The 16,012-nt window shown below is 46.2% G+C and overlaps 1 protein-coding gene across 5 annotated transcripts in view; it reads left to right on the forward strand.

Moving 5' to 3' along the window:
* Positions 1-13,648, forward strand: part of DROSHA (drosha ribonuclease III) — a 106,226-nt gene extending 92,578 nt beyond the window's left edge. For all 5 annotated transcript variants that reach the window (XM_053657347.1, XM_053657345.1, XM_053657346.1 and 2 more), the window contains 6 exons: positions 3,769-3,910; positions 5,314-5,396; positions 5,487-5,590; positions 7,904-7,996; positions 9,073-9,119; positions 12,663-13,648. In XM_053657347.1, the coding sequence (XP_053513322.1) occupies positions 3,769-3,910; positions 5,314-5,396; positions 5,487-5,590; positions 7,904-7,996; positions 9,073-9,119; positions 12,663-12,793 (600 nt within the window). In that variant the 3' untranslated portion in view covers positions 12,794-13,648. The remainder of the gene's footprint in view (positions 1-3,768; positions 3,911-5,313; positions 5,397-5,486; positions 5,591-7,903; positions 7,997-9,072; positions 9,120-12,662) is intronic.
* The last annotated feature ends 2,364 nt before the right edge of the window (positions 13,649-16,012 follow it).

The raw sequence follows: 16,012 nt of genomic DNA on the forward strand, positions 1-16,012 counted from the left end.
CCAGGCAGCTTGGCGCCGAGTCTTTAGCTCTGTACTATATAACTAACATGAGCCGATGTTTGCAAAACAGTCTGATAACTATCTCATGTCCAGTTGGGCACTTAATGTTTGTTTTCTAGGCTTCTACTGAAAAATAAGACGCAGGTATTTATAGCATCAGCATCTGCAGGCTTTCCAACCTTGCGTCTTGCTCCATTTGAATTCATCCACCAAAATGATCTCTCCGAAATCAGAGGCCGCTTGGCCATTGCTCCCTTTGGGCACCTTTGGGGACTCCACCCCCACCTTACCTGCAAGGCCCTCTCCGCCCAAAGGCTGGCCAGCCCCACCTGGGTCAGCTCCTCTCTGCTCGGCTCCAGTTCCCTCTCCACCTCCACTGAGCAGTCACTGGCTGTGACTTTTGCCAGAGCCCTTCCTTCTCCCTGGAAGACCCTTACCCTCTGCTTTGGTTCCTTCAGGCCGCTGTGACGCAGCACCACCGACTGGGTGGCTTAGGAACAGCAGTTTATTGTCACAGTTCTGGAGGCTGGAAGTCCAAGATCACAGTGCCAGCAAGTCAGGCAAGGTGCAGACTTTTCACCAGACCCTAATATGGTGAAAGGGGCTGGAGATCTTTCTGGGACTTCTTCCTTTTCTTTTTTTAATCCTCACCCGAGGAGATTTTTTTCATTTCTGAGAGAGAGAGAGAGAGAAACATCAATGTGCGAAACACTGATTGGTTGCCTTCCTGTACCTGCCCTAACTGGGGATCAAGCCTGCAGCCTGGGTGTGTGCCCTGACCGGGGAATAAATGTGCCACCTTACGGTCTTCAGGACGATGTTCCAACCAACTGAGCCACGCCTGCCGGGGTTGGGGCCTCTTCATAAGGTCAGTGATCCCATTCGTGAGGGCTGCACCCTCATGACCTAGCCATGCCCCAAAGGCCCTGTGTCCTAATACTGTCATCTTCAAGGGTTAGGTTTTTAACATACACATTTCGTGGGACACAAACATTCAGACCGCAGCACCCACCCTTCTCCCACTGGCAGACTCCCTCTTTTTCAGTTTTGACTCGTTATCAACCAGAATCCTCCAGCATGAAATATTTTTAATGCACGTGTCCAGTTACATCCCCAGAGATTCTAATTCCTTGGTTTTTGGAAAAGGCTTGCATGTCCTATCTCAGGAGTCCCCAGTGGTTCTGATGTAACACTTGGGTCCGTGAGCCTCTGAAACCTTTGCGCCCCAGCTGGGTCCCCCAGGAGGCCTTAGGAAGACTGGATGGAGAGGGGCACCTGGGCGCACAGTGGCTCGTGCTGTCCCTGCAGCCGCCACGGTGGGTGTGTCGCGGTGGCCAGTTTGTGAGTTGAGTCCCTTGGAGATTAGCAGCCCCCAGAGGGCAGCAGTGGGTTGTCAATCATCTTGGCATCTTCAGCTCCCAGCCCAGGGCCTGCACGGAACCGGCCTCCACGACTGTTACAGGGAGCTGCCGTCACCTCCAGTGTCGGCCTCCTGATTTCCTGGCGGTCCCATGGGCTGGCCGGCAGCACGATTCATTCTGCAGCAGCGTTCAGCAAAGGGCAAGGATGGAAGTTGTTGTTAAAAATTGTCATTTGGACTTTTTTGTTTAGGTAAAGAGCAAGGTCTTACCTCTTTTCAACCCTTCTTCCAAATTTGCACTGACTCAAAAAACACGGGTGATTTGTAGCTCCCTTTCCCGCACTGACTTTTGGTTCAGGCTCCGAGTTTTGGCATGAATGTGAAGATCTCACCTTCTGCTGGCCACCCCGCTACTTTAAGACCTGTCCGGGCATTTTACATAACACCGGAAGCACTTGTTTCCACCTTCACTGCTTTCTTCCTCCCCCTCAGACAGCGCTATGCATAGCCCTGCGTGGGGAGCCCTCACGCTGGCAGGGGGCAGCCGGGCCTGTGGCCAGTGACACACTCTGGTTTGTGTGTGCTTATGTGTACCTCTGGCTTGTTGATTCCGAGGCACGAAACCTCCACATATGCAGCCTAAAGTAGAATTTTCTCCTCTCACTCAAAGCACATATTGAGAGAGAACCTAACTTACCAGCAGAGCCGTATTCTCAGATAACCCTCCTGTTCCCTCATGGCCTCTGCTGGAACCCCACCCCTCTCATTAAAAATGCAAACTGAAAAAGGTCTCTCCATTCCAGCTCAATTATTCTGTAATTACAAGGTAATAGGCCGGTGGGCCCCCTTTGGTTGGGGTCTTCTATTAAGGTTATGTGCCAGGCCTTTTTAATTTTGAGCTTCTCTGTGGACATTAATTTTAATGAAACACTATATTGAAGAAAAGATAGAGTTGGGGGAAATCAGAGGAGGAAGGGAACAGCGACAAGCAAAGAATAATGGTCTGTGCATCAACAGCAAGCATGGCTTATGAAGATCAAGTTGTAATTCTGCTTCATGAATCATTGTCAGACAAATTAAGAACATATTGTTTCTTATTTATCTGTTGTCAAGGATGCAATCTCAAGCATCGAGAATAAATCTTGATTTTCATAAGCTTCATTGACACTGTGGAGCCACGGAGCATAAAACTCGCATCCAATAAACAAAGTGGGACGTGGAAGGGCAGAGAGGAGACCAGCCCCCACGCAGCTGCTGCCTGCGCCGTGGCCTTGGCGTCGTGGGCGGCCCTCCGCAGCGAGGGACTGTAATGGACTGGGCATCTGTTCAGTCTGACATAGGAAGAGTCCTAATTGTTGCTACATCATTCCCCCACATCTTAGAGTTTGGGGGCAGGTGTTTTCATCTCTTGTTCGGCGAGTTCCCATCTCTGTGTCTGCTCCCCCCACTCTGCACCTCTCTCCCCACTTCCTGCAGTCCCATAGTTAGCAAGTGTTAAATTCCTCAGCCAGGCACGGTCTGGGGCGCCTCTTCCCTGGATGGGCTGCTGCTTTGTGCACTGCTTAGTGTTGCTACTTGGAAAGTTCTTGGAGGACTGCTGAAATTCCTAGGAGAAATTTTTGTTTCAAATTTCTGAATTTTTAAATATGAAAATTACACTTTAATTTGATGAATGATAAAGCATTTTGGTTTGAAAAACCGTAACTCAGGATATGTGGTAGAAATCTTTACAATAATAAAAGTAGAAAATGCGGTAAATAATTTAAGTATTTTAGGTAATACTTGCTAAAGCATCACTTCCCCAAATCTTACAATACCAAAATTAGCATGAGTGCTGTGAAACTTGAAGCCGACTTTAGACCTTCAAAAGATGCTTTTTTAAAACAAATGTGAGCAATGGAAAGTGTGCCGGGCGGGAGAGGGATCGTGGAAGTTGACTGCAAAGGGCCACAGGGAACTGGTCTGGGAAGCAGGAAGCGTAGAACGTTGTCAAAACTCCTCTAACTGGACTTAAATGAGTGCACTTTATTGCATATAAGTCATACTTCAGTGAAGGTGATTTTAAAAAATTTTAATGCTCCTTCATTTGATACCACTAAACTTAATGGGAGCTATGGCCTTTAAAATAGTACAGCATCTCGCACAACGCTGGTCATTACAAGTAACAACTAAGTGGTCGATTTAAATGTCAGGTAAAATCCAGGAGCAGAGTAAGTTATCGAAGCGAAGCTGGAAGCGCATGGACTTGGTCACTGCTGCCTGGGTTAGTGGTTGAGGGCGTACGTGATCACTTCCCCTGGTGTTCTGGTCAGTGAACTGGTCTCGGGCTGGCTGCTCCCAACGCCAGGAGCAAGAGAGGTGGCAAATGTGAAATGGCATCTAAACGTATCTTGGTTCCTTTTGGCCAGTTGTTGCGAAGCTCTCTGGTGAATAACAGAACGCAGGCCAAGGTGGCAGAGGAGCTGGGGATGCAGGAGTACGCCATCACCAACGACAAGACCAAGAGGCCTGTGGCCCTTCGCACCAAGACGCTGGCAGACCTTTTGGAATGTGAGTCCTGCAGCATGAAGCTTTCTCCTAACCAGCACGTTCAGACTTTAACTCAGAGGGACCAGCACTTATCCTCCTTTTTCTCATTATCACTGTGTTCTGATCAGAGAACACACTTTCCTATGTTAATTTGTATTTGTGCTTTCCTGCAAACCTCATGTGAAGGAGAGTAATGTGGAATTGAGATGCGGGAATAATGCATTGCACGGCAGTCTGCGTTCAGTTGGGGCCAGCCCTAACACACCCCTCCACCCTTCGTACCCGTAGCAGAGTGTGCAGATTGGTGACAGTGAGTCATAGCTGATTTTGCCCCCGGAGCCTTTGTAGCGGGGCAGAGAAGAAAGAAGGATGATGCACTTACTAAATACTGAAACTATTAACCATTGTTTTGAATGAGCTCGAAGCCCTTTGGACAAACATCATCTTTCACACTTTCTGATGTGGTCTGTTCGCATCACAAATAATCCTGTTACGGCTAAGTAAAGGGTTACACACATAATTTTATTGTTTCTGATACTGCTTTATAATAAATGGGCCATACACTGGGCCTTGGAACTTTTCAATGTTAGAGTATTTTTGCCCACTGGAGTCGTATACAGATGTTAAGGTGTACCATTCAGAAGCAGCTCATTATCAAAGTGCAAAGGCATTCTGACTAGAACCTAAAAAGACTTCTTTGTCAATTAAAGTAACTTAAAAGTTGAAATCATTTAAAAATTAAATTTAGTGATCATGCTTACTGCCATTTTTTTTCCGGCTCAATGAAAGGTATTTTTATTTCTTCTTTTAAAAAGTCACCATTTGTTTACTTGGTTACGGTACCTTTTAATACAGTTTTCTTTGAGTTCATCATTTATTAATGGAAACTTAGATATGTCATTATTATCATCAAGCCCAGGACTATTATATTTTCTGTGTTTGGGCAGATCAGATCTGTGAACTGTCTCGCTTCTATTCATGAAATGTAGCGCAGACCCTTGTTCGTGGTGACCTCGAGGTTGGGGTGAGGATGGCGGGCTCCAGGGTGTGTTCGTTCTGGCCTCATACCTGATCTTCACGTTTTGTTTTCACTCACTTGATCTTACCGTGGTTGTGTTCCTGGATATCATTCTTCCCCTGCTGTACAAGAACATTCCCTCTGCCATTTCCACTGACTTAGCCAAATGGAGTGTGGTCTTTGTGCTCCGTGACTTTGCATCTGAATCACACGTCTCTGTTGCTGCTAGTAATAGTGGAGGTAAAGAGTAGTTCTTGCCTAAAGAAAGGTGCAGTGGTGATGCTAAAACATGCAGAGGGCCTGGAAGTTGAAAACCTCATTAGAATGTTTCCTAACCGTCTAGGTCTCATTCTTTCTGGCAAATGGCAGTACGTTGTGGTTAATTGTTAAATGTTCTCTTTTCCAGCATTTATTGCAGCGCTGTACATTGACAAGGATTTGGAATATGTTCATACTTTCATGAACGTTTGTTTCTTTCCACGATTAAAAGTAAGCTCCTATAAAATTTAAACTGGCTGTGTGCTTTATGCCTGGTGATCTCAGGCCCATTACTAAATGCTTTTTGGGGACTCGCTACAGGAGTTCATTTTGAATCAGGATTGGAACGACCCCAAATCCCAGCTTCAGCAGTGTTGCCTGACACTGAGGACGGAAGGAAAAGAGCCGGACATCCCTCTGTACAAGTGAGTACGCGCTGCCTGCAACCATGGGAGCCGGGAGCTGGGAGTCACGCTCTGGTTGCCTGGAGGGCCAGGGCCTGGGACTGAGACCCCTTAACCCTGACTCTGCCCGGCACTGAGTGTCTTCGGCCTCTCAGTCCTTTAGCTCTAAGTAGATGGGTCATCTGTGATTATCTAAGCTTTTTCCCATCTCTAAAATGCTGTTTCAACTACTCCCTGTGAGGAAGACATGCTCTGATTAAAAGACCAAGATAAGAACAGTTCAGATGAAATAGTTCTATGTACATTTAAAAATATATATTTATTTTCAGAGAGAGGGAGAGGGAGGGAGAAAAAGGAAGAGACAGATTGATGTGAAAGAGGAACAGCCATCAGTTGCCTCTCGCACACCCCCAACCCGGGACCAGCTGGGAACGGAACCGGCAGCCTCTTGCTCTGTGGGGAGATGCGTCACCCACGGGGCCACACCAGTCGCCAGTCACAGAAGTGGCTGTGCACACTTCTGTGTCGTTATTTCTTGTGACCTGTGCCGTGCCTCCAGTTTGGAAGATTGTGTCCGCTTAGTTTGTAGCTGGACTTGGGTGCCTCTTTCCGCCGCTTTGAAGCCCCGCAGGCCTCCCTCTGCTGTGTGACAGACACGCCCTCGCACGCGGCCGCTGTAAGAAGTGGGGTGGCTCTTCACTGCTGCTGTGTTAAATATTTGGAACGTTTCCCCCTTAGAATGTGCATCAAAAGCTGCCAAGTACTTTTGAATATCTTTAGTGACAAATCTTTATTCTTCGAGCGGTAGCCAGAAATTCAAAAGGAATGCGGGTCACTCCACACATAACACCAGCTGTGATGAAAACAGGAGGTTGGACTCTGAAGTGGAGTAATTATATGGGGGCGCTTGTAGATTCATTCAGAAGGTAGTTTCAAAGAGCAATTACAAAAAGGGAGAGTTTTCAAAATAGGTGGGTCGCCTCTCAAGGCACTATCTGGATGTGCATTTCTGAGGATGTTTAAAATCCAGTGTCAACACCGGTTTGCCCTGGTCTGATGGGCGGGGCGGCAGGCCCTTTTCCCACACGCCCCTCCCAGGGCTTTTCTCTGACTTCAGACGCCCCAGGAGCCCGCAGCGGCGGCAGGAATGTTAAATTCTTTCGTCTGTTTTTGTTTAATAGCTACCACACGGTCCATAGGGGTTTTCACCGAAATTAAAACTGAGGCCCAGGGAAATTTGTATCAGCGCACAACAATCTAAATTGTCCCAAGAAGCTGTCACTGCTAAATGATGTTTCCTTTATTGGGGAGAAACTTCAAATATTTAGAAATAGTACTTAATGTGTGCCTGATAGGTGCAATGAATATCCCCATATTGCATGAAAGGCTCAAAGTATTTCATAAAGGCGATAATTAAGGTTCATTGAATAAAATGGGGATGATACAGTCCTCGTGGCGAGGCACGGTCACTGTGGTGTGTGCTGCCTCACCGAAGCCACGCGCCTCAATCCCGGGGACCACAGGAGCCCAGAGGGAATGACGGCCCCCTCGTAAGTCCCCAGACGAAAGTGCAGATGGGCTTGTTCTCTTGCCATCAAGATGAAGGGTCTGTTTTACATAGTTTTTCAAGATTGCCATGTTCCTTCCATTATCTGGTGGGCGACTTTTAATTTCCCTTTTCCATGAAGTTATCAGTTTCCCTGCGCTTGAGATCTGCGCCTTGTCGTTAGAATCCGGAGCACCTGGAGTTTTGTTTTTCCGCAGTTGTGCTGTGTACACGGCGGTATGCACGCCTGGGAATGATCTCGGATGTCTCAGAAATTAGATGCATTTTCTGATCTTTCAGATAAGATCACAGACATCAGAAAAAATCCATAAAGGGTGTAAAACCACTCAGGCGTGGCTTGGGGCCATTTCCCAGATATGTATTGTTTTTGGCTGTGATTAGCACTGAAAAACAATGGATAGACTGAAGTGGTTAAGTTTTCAGTGATAAACGTTTGTGCATTTTATGATACTTGGAATGTGAACGCTTTGAAATTGCTTAAAAATATTTTACACTTTACTGTTAGCCTTCAGATGCTATTTATAATTTATACTAGATATACTTTGGGAAAAATACATATAAATTGTGTGTTGAATTTTTAAAATTTCCTATTTCCAAAGCTCTCTGTATTTGTGAGGTTTATCAAATATAAAACTCTTTTAATGTTCTTGTTATTCTTACCTTCGTCTTTCTAAGCAGTACGTACGTGGTGTTTCTTGGCGTTACATATTAGCAATAACAATTAAATAGCACTGTACCGTAATTAGTCTTCTTTGCTTTCCCTTCAGGACTCTGCAGACGGTGGGGCCATCCCACGCTCGAACCTACACCGTGGCTGTTTACTTCAAGGGGGAGAGAATAGGCTGTGGGAAAGGACCCAGGTATGGGAAGAGCATCCTTTTAGTTCCTTCAGGTGAACATCCTGTGTATCTGTGAAATCCCTACGTGGTATTTTGAAAGTCTGCAGTCTGTCTTTTTAAAATTGGGGTACAGAATGTTTGGAGGTAATAAAGTGAATCCCAAGGATCAATGGTCCCGCCGTGCCCAGCCCCAAACTTGAGAGTCCGCCCTGGGCAGTGGGAATACCACTGCCTAATGGGCTTTGGCTGCCTTGAGAAACCATATGGCCAGGTGCACAGGTAAGGTCTGTCCTGTCTGAGTTGCCCAGTGGAGAAACCTGACATTGCTGCAAGCGTTTAGTTATTTATTTATCTGTTTATTTCCTCACTCAAGGAGCTTATTGATTATAGAGGGAGGGGGAGGGAAGAAGAGAGAGAGGGGAGAAACATCGATGTGAGACAGAAACATCGATCCGTGGCCTCTTGCACGTTCCCCATCTGGGGACCGAACTTGCAGTGTAGGTGTGTACCCTGACTGGGAATCGGCCTTTCGGTGTATGGGATGACGTGCCAGCCAGTTGAGGCACAGGCCAGGGCACTGCAAGCATTTGTGAGAAGCCCATCCTGGGTCACTCAGTCATTAGACATTTGATCTCTTAGTGCTACTCACACTTTGTGGAAGTGCCAGTGTCTGCAGGTGAAAAGAATTATGTGTATTATCACCTTTCTTTGAACCCTCTCTGTATGTTAAACTGGGAGATGATTAGAAGTTTGTCTATACATATATTTTTTACTCTTTGCCTGTTTAAGCTTTACATGGAAGCTGTTCAAATTTAAGTAGGAAATACTTCAAATGTAACATAAATGGAAGGCATTGCGTTGCAGTATTAAAAATGTGGAACGAATAACTTGCACAGGCTTTGAGCAAATAAATGACATTTCTGCACGCCCTTGTGCACCTTCCTATCTGTGCAGTTCAGTGTGTGACAGGAGAAGTAATCAGATGAAAGTTTATGTACCAGATGTGAAAATCAGCCTGCATACTTTGTAGCCATACCATTTGTTTTTGAAAAAGCTCTTTGAATGAAAGTGTGCCTTACCTGTATTTTATTTGATAGTATTCAGCAAGCGGAAATGGGAGCGGCAATGGATGCACTTGAAAAATGTGAGCCTATCTCTTTTTCTATAATTATATGTTCATAATGTAATGAGTGTTTTATGGAAGGAAATGGGAAAATAGAAAAAGGTAAGTACTGATAAAATGCGATCTTTTTTCTTCATAATTAGTCTTCACAAAGAGTGTGGTAGAATGTGCGATACATACCAAAAGGGCTTACAATTTTTTTCGAAAGTGCCCCTGAGTTGCCTTTTGATGTTTATTTTCCTTTTTCGCATAGAGTCTTACTCTCAGCCCAGATGCGAACAACCCAACGTATTTCTTTCATCTGTTTTTGAAATCTTATACATGTAGAGGTTTTTTTCTTCTTTATTTTTGACCCTTGTTTTGTTAAAATGGGATGCCTTGCAGGTCATAGTAGCTTCAATTCATTCATTTTCTTTAAAGATTTAATTTTTTTTTTAAGAGAGGGGAAGGGAAGGAGAGAGGGCAAGCAACATCAGTGTGTGGTTGCCTCTTGCATGGCCCCTACTGGGGACCTGGCCCACAACCCAGGCATGTGTCCTGACTGGTAATCAAACCTGTGACCCTTTCCTTTGCAGGCCTGTGCTCAATCCACTGAGCTACACCAGCCAGGCAATTTATTTTTTTTCTTAATGGCTGCATTAAAGTTCATGCCGTGAATACGCTGTAGTTTATTCAGGATTTTTTTTTTGCGTGTAATTGGTGGACACTTTGTTTCCGGTTTTTTATCACTGTCAATAATAAATGTGTATCTATTGGTGCTTTCAGTTCTGTGGGCAAGAGTCCCGAGTGGCCTCGTTGGGTTGAAGAAACTTGAATTACATGATTGACCATGTAGGGAACTGCATAATTTTTTGTAAATTGAAGGTTTAAAATGTTTAAAACTTCTTAAAATATGCAAGACGTTTTTCTCTGAGATCTATTGTGCTGCATAGCAGAACCTGTGGGCAAAACATGACAAAGCAATCTGATTATGCTTTGAGTACCAGCTAAATGTGGGAGAGAGCGAAATGGGGGAACCGAAAGCGAAGAGGCCCGGATTCTCAGCGTGGCAGAGATTCCAGGGAGGGCAGGAGACCTCAGGGCCTCGTGGACATCAGCCGGCTGTGGTGTCCCGGGTGTGGGAGGAGCCAGGAGGAATCCGTGGGGGCAGAAGCCAGGGTTGCCAGAGTCCCGTGTCCATGGCCTCTTCCCTGGGTGTGTTCAGTTGAGTCTGTTGGGAAATATTTTCACCTATTACATGTAAATGCACACTCACACATTGAAACAAAAGTGAGATTCCATTTCCCACTGTAAGATTGTTAAACGTTATTTGTAGAGGGTTTTTTCGTTGGCTTTCAATAGTGAAACGGTCGTGGAGAGAGCCCTCTCCTGATACCGACCCCACACACACACTGGCACGAGGGAGTTGTTTCACCAGCCGGGTGCAGCCTGGCCGTGTGCGGGGGGTCCTTCCCGAAAGTCACACCCCTGGATCCAGAGATTTTATTTCTAGGAGTCACGCCTAAGGAAGTAATTATACCACGATCATTGTGACAACTGGATTAATAATAGCCAAAAAAGAAATATAGACATCAAACTGGGTGTTTAATAGTGGGGAAGTGTTTAAATAAATTCTGGTGTGTCCCAGGGGTGGGCGAACATTTTCTATAAAGGCCCAGAGAGTGAGTGGCCGGCTCTGCAGGCCACGCCGTGGGTGTGGCAGTTGCGCGGCTACACCGCCGTGGCCCACAGGCGGGGACGGTGTGTGCGCCAGCAGGTGCCTGTGTTCCAGGAACAGCTTATTGACCAAAGCAGGTGGAGGGCTGTGTTTGGTCTGCGGACGATAGTTTACCAACCCTTCCTTTATTCAAATGTTTTAATATTTTACAGCCATTAAAATAATACGGGGTGGGGCCAAGGTAAGTTTATAGTTACGCGAAACACAGACTTTATTCTTGTATTATTATTTATTATTGTATCATTTTCCATACAAACGACTGTAAGCCTACTTTTACATGTGTGTGTGTCTGTGTAATATATGTGCACATTTACTGTGTGTGTGTGGAGTGTAACTGGGCTTCCTAGGAAAAGCGACATAAGGATAGATTCTGAAAGTTTATCAGTGATTAGATCCGAGGGTGGGCTTTAAAATGTAGATCAAGTTGTAGGATAGAAGTCGCTGGGGAAGTCAAGTTCATTTGTGGAAACTTGTTCCACAGCAACTTCTTGGGGTTTGTTTTACTTACAGCTTTCAATGTACTTCTACTGCCTGACCCTGTGTTTTACACAACACGAAAGGAAGCAGTGTAATATCGGGGGGTAGGAGTTGTTACCATTATATTTCTAAAACACAGCTGCCATTATGTTCCTCTTTTGTTCAAAGTCGGTCACTGACGCCCACATATTAAGACCTTATTCACCCCGTGCCTGTTAAGACACTTTCTCTCCCACCCTGTCTCTGTCCCTTCTCTCATCTGGGGTGAGGAGCGGATGCTGTATAAAAGGGGGCACTTAGGAATACGGTGTATATTATATGCTCTTTCATTATACTTCAACCTCAGTGAAAAAGAAGGTTGCTTCTCCCCAGGCACGCTGTCATCTCCTATGTCTCTGAGTCTTCATGTGTTTCAATATGAAGCAGCACCTCCTACCTCTAACAGTCCCTTAGCCACCGGCTTGGCAGGACTGCATCATTTTTCCTGTGTGAACAGAGAACTTCTATTGCTCTCAGCCGCGCTTGCTGCCTGTTGTGATGTTTGTTGCCAAAGTATGTGTTTGCTGACTAAGAGTGTAACGTGACTACCTCTCATTCCATACCCGATGCCTTACTCCATTGCTGCCCTCATTCTGAACTACAGATGAATAGTAAAATTTTAAAATCTTTAGTCAGGATTTCTACTGTGGCAGTACTCTTGTGCAGGGTCGAATATCAAACTAAATCTAGCTTCAATATGCCACTGAGTGATATGTTCCCTTTAGGCAAATGAAAGTACTTTCCTTGAGCTGCTGCTGCTGTGAGAGCTTTGGGCTTCTCATGGTAAACTTGAAAAACGGAGGAACTGAAGTAGGGATGTGGAACGCAGCCTCCTTCTGTCCATCTCACCCTCCTTTGCTCTTTTCAGAAACTTTAATTCTTGGTAAATATTGGTGTGATAATATCATTATTTGTTTGAAGTTTTTGGTTTCAGCTTTGCAAAAATACACACTTCCATTTTTCTATATCCTTCACTGTCTTCCTGAAAGTCACTTCTTGCTAAGAGAACTGTGTTAAAACTCCTACCTGGAGTCATTCTGAAGCCACATGTCTGTGTTTTAACATCTCCGTGTGTCTCGGTGCCTTTGATACTCAAGGTCAGAGCATGCATCACAACCTAGAATCGGGTGCTGATCCAGACTTCCAACGTGTTTCCGAATGATAAAGCAATCCAGGGAGGAAATGTACAATGTTTTTTTTCTCTTGCCTTACAAAATACGGCTGTCTGTATTTCATGTGAATGTGTGTTTGCGTGCGTATCTGTTTAGTTTGCATCACTTTGCAGCAGCGGCTACCCTTTATTAAGTGTACAATCTATCTCCTCGTGTCAGATAACTTTCCCCAGATGGCCCATCAGAAGCGGTTCATTGAACGAAAATACAGACAAGAGTTAAAAGAAATGAGGTGGGAAAGAGAGCATCAAGAGAAAGAGCCAGATGAGACTGAGGACATAAAGAAATAAAGGACACGGAAGTGGTGGTGTATTTACTCGCTCAGTGACTGTGACCGTCGCCCATCGAGACCTCGCCCAGTTTTCCTGAGACGGTGAATGAAGTGTGCCCTTCGAAGTAAACCCAGAGCCAGCTCAGTCTTGTCGTTTCACTGATCTCGTATTCTGTTTTTAGCTGGATAGTCTTCATTACCAGGCATTCGATTTCTATTTAATGGAAAACTTTAGTGCATATGCATATTTCTTTTTATTTTTTCTTTAAAACAATAAAATTTTTAAAAGTTTGTTGTATGTGGACTAGAGCCTGTTTTTCCATCTCTGTCTGAGATGATTAATCCAGACTTTTCAGCTGACAACTGAAAAATTCACTTTACCACATATTTGGACCACTCTCTACCAACATATAGACTTTTTGCAATCTCTGGATCGTTAGCTAGGTTTTTTAGCTTTCGTCTGGATGTTTACCAAGTTCTCAGCTGCAGATATTGAACTTAACCTTCCCTAAGCAGTGAGTCCTTTGTGGATGGGGTCCCACTTACTGGTGGCCGGGGAGCTATCTTTGAATCCCATCTCTGGGTCCGTAGGTCGGGTGAACCCATGGTTCCAAGCCAGACGACACCTCACAGCAGGCACTCACCCCCCTGGGGCCAGGGGACCCTTTCCGAAGTTCAGGGCGGACTTCAGGGAAGTCTCAGGACCTCCTGAAATTTGGTGCATGTGTTTGCTTTGGGTGTGTGTGTGGAACTGCAAGAGGCTCCGAGATTTCCTCCACTCAGAGTGGCCCCAACAACACCTAGCGTTACCTGAAAGGTCGCGACACTTTTTAAAAAACGTTGTTTTAAACTGAATGTCACTGGTTTCTTATTAATAAAGGCAAACTTTTTAAAATGTGCTTTCATTTGTTGTTTTAGCAAAAGATGGCGACTGCCTACTATGTTTCATTCAGGCAGTGCGTGTTCCAGGCTGGGGCCGCAGCAGTGAACAGAAAACACACATACACACGCACCAGACCACAGCAATGAACAGAACACTTACTTGAACACACACACCAGAGGGAAGAGTGAGGGAAGACCTCTCTAGGGTTTTTAATTTGTTAATCGTGAAAATGTAAGAAGGTGCGTGCAAGGAAAGCTTGTCCTGGTGCCCCCCCCCCCCCCCCCCCCCAGCAGTGCTGGAAGGGAGAAGACGCTGGGTTCCTCGTGTTCTTGAGACTGTTTTGAGCAAAACCAGAAAAGCAAGGGACATTTCTGAGCTGGTTTTAAATACTTTCATGGCTCTCGCACATGCACCCAAATGGTGCCAACGCCCACATGTCAGCCCAGGACTGTTCACTGGACTCTGGCGTTTCCTGCCTTTAGTATTCAGCCCTTGTGAGTTTTCCTCTCCATGTTCATGGCTCGTGAAACCAGGAGACGTGAAGTCCACAGGACACCAGAGTCCGTGTTGCACCGAGACCTGACACACACACCGTCGGAGCAGATTAGCCCTGCTGGCCATGCAGGGTGATCGTGAAGCTGGCACCAACTTGGGTCACTCGCCACCCAGATAGTGCAGCGGACCACCGGGCTGCGGTTTCCACCCTGCCTCTCGCCCCACCCCACCCCACCCAGTCTCTCGCCTTCCGCTCCTGGCCATGACAGGTGCCCGCGAGAGCGTAAAATCTTACTTTAATGCAGCTGTGTTAAGTGCTGTTGGTCGTGGTGCGGGCTGAATACAAGGGTGCCTTCCCAAGTCACTTGACGTTTACTTGGGGAGACATGAAACGATGGTGCATCTGGACAGCAGGCCCCTAAATGAGACTGGGAGGGCAAGGACGGGGAGCAGGCCAGACGAAGGCTGCGCAGAGCAGTTAACACCAGAGGCAACTGAACTTCGAAGGTGGGAGGGAGCTTGTAAGATGGGGGAGGACGTTTGCTTCCAAGGGAGGAATGGGATTAGGTGGGGAGAATATGAGTCAGGAGCCCAGTGCGTTTCTCCACGGGGATGCAGTGAAGGCCTGAGTCAAGGTGTTGGGATGGGGGAGCTGGGCAGGTTTGAAAGACACGCAGGAGGCAGAACCGACAGGACGTGGAGAAGGGCAAGGTATCCCCCCTCGGCCCTGGTGACACCGGGGCCAAGTCATTCTTCTTTGGGGGCAGGAGGCACTGTCCTGTGTGCGTAGGATGTTCATGCCCATCTGGCCTCCGCCCACGAAACCAGTCACATCCCTTCCCCCAATTGTGCCAACTGAACGTCTCCACGTATTGCCAAGTGCCCCCCGGGGGCAGTATCACCCCTGGGGGAGAACCCCTAGTTTAGGACCGCTGGTAAAATGTAAGGATCATGAAATAAAGCAAATTCTTACTTAGGAATTAGGGGTTTCGAGGACATTGTAAGGTTTATTAGTATTTGTAGCACCTGTTACATCCCGAGCATGCACGATGAAAGGAGGCCCTGTCCTCAGGAGCTTCCTGTTTAGTGAAAGGTCCTGGCACCCACGTGCGGAAAGTGCCCCGGGAAGGGTCAGGGGGGAGTGCCTGTTCTGAGGGGAGGGCGGGATTCAGCAGGCCCAGCCTCCCGCGGGGATGATGTCAGTCGCCTGGCTGTTGGCTCTGTTCCTCAGGACAAAAGGCCTTTTTTGGGTCAAACATACTACTTTATTTTGTAACCATTCTACCCTGACACCCAACAAAATGATCAGAAACTGCTTAATAATTTCTAATAATCAGTCCGTTCAAATGGACACCTGGTCTGTGCGAGTAATGCTCCATGCATTCCTTTTGGATTTCATGATTCTTAAGTCTCTTCACGTCTGGGACATTTCTCCATGGCCCCCTTTTCTAATTAGTTGAGCAATCCACTCAGCCATTTCATAGGTTTCCCACATGCCAGAAGTGACACATTGCTTTCTTGGGGCGTCCTTTACTTTTTTTTCCTTTTCCTCTGTATTAGATCTGAAAGCTTTCCTTGAATTTGGGTTCAAAACTTGTGGCAAATGTATTTTTCGGGGTTTCCTCCTCACCAACATATTTCAAGGGCACCAGCTCAAATTTGGGGGATGGTTGCGATGGCTCATTGTATGTGTAGATTGGGCCAGGCAAGAGATGCGTTAAGTAGCTACGTTTGTGGCCATTTGTTACGCAGCTATAGAAAATGCATTCCCATTCTCTTCCCAAACAATCTCTTCATGTTACTGTCCTGTTTAAAGTATTTCATGGGTTCCCCATTGCCTGTAGGATAAAGCCGAAACTC

This window comes from Artibeus jamaicensis, unplaced genomic scaffold (genome assembly GCF_021234435.1).
Source record: "Artibeus jamaicensis isolate MK-2021 breed Jamaican fruit bat unplaced genomic scaffold, CSHL_Jam_final scaffold_369, whole genome shotgun sequence".
Classification (NCBI taxonomy): Eukaryota; Metazoa; Chordata; class Mammalia; order Chiroptera; family Phyllostomidae; genus Artibeus; species Artibeus jamaicensis.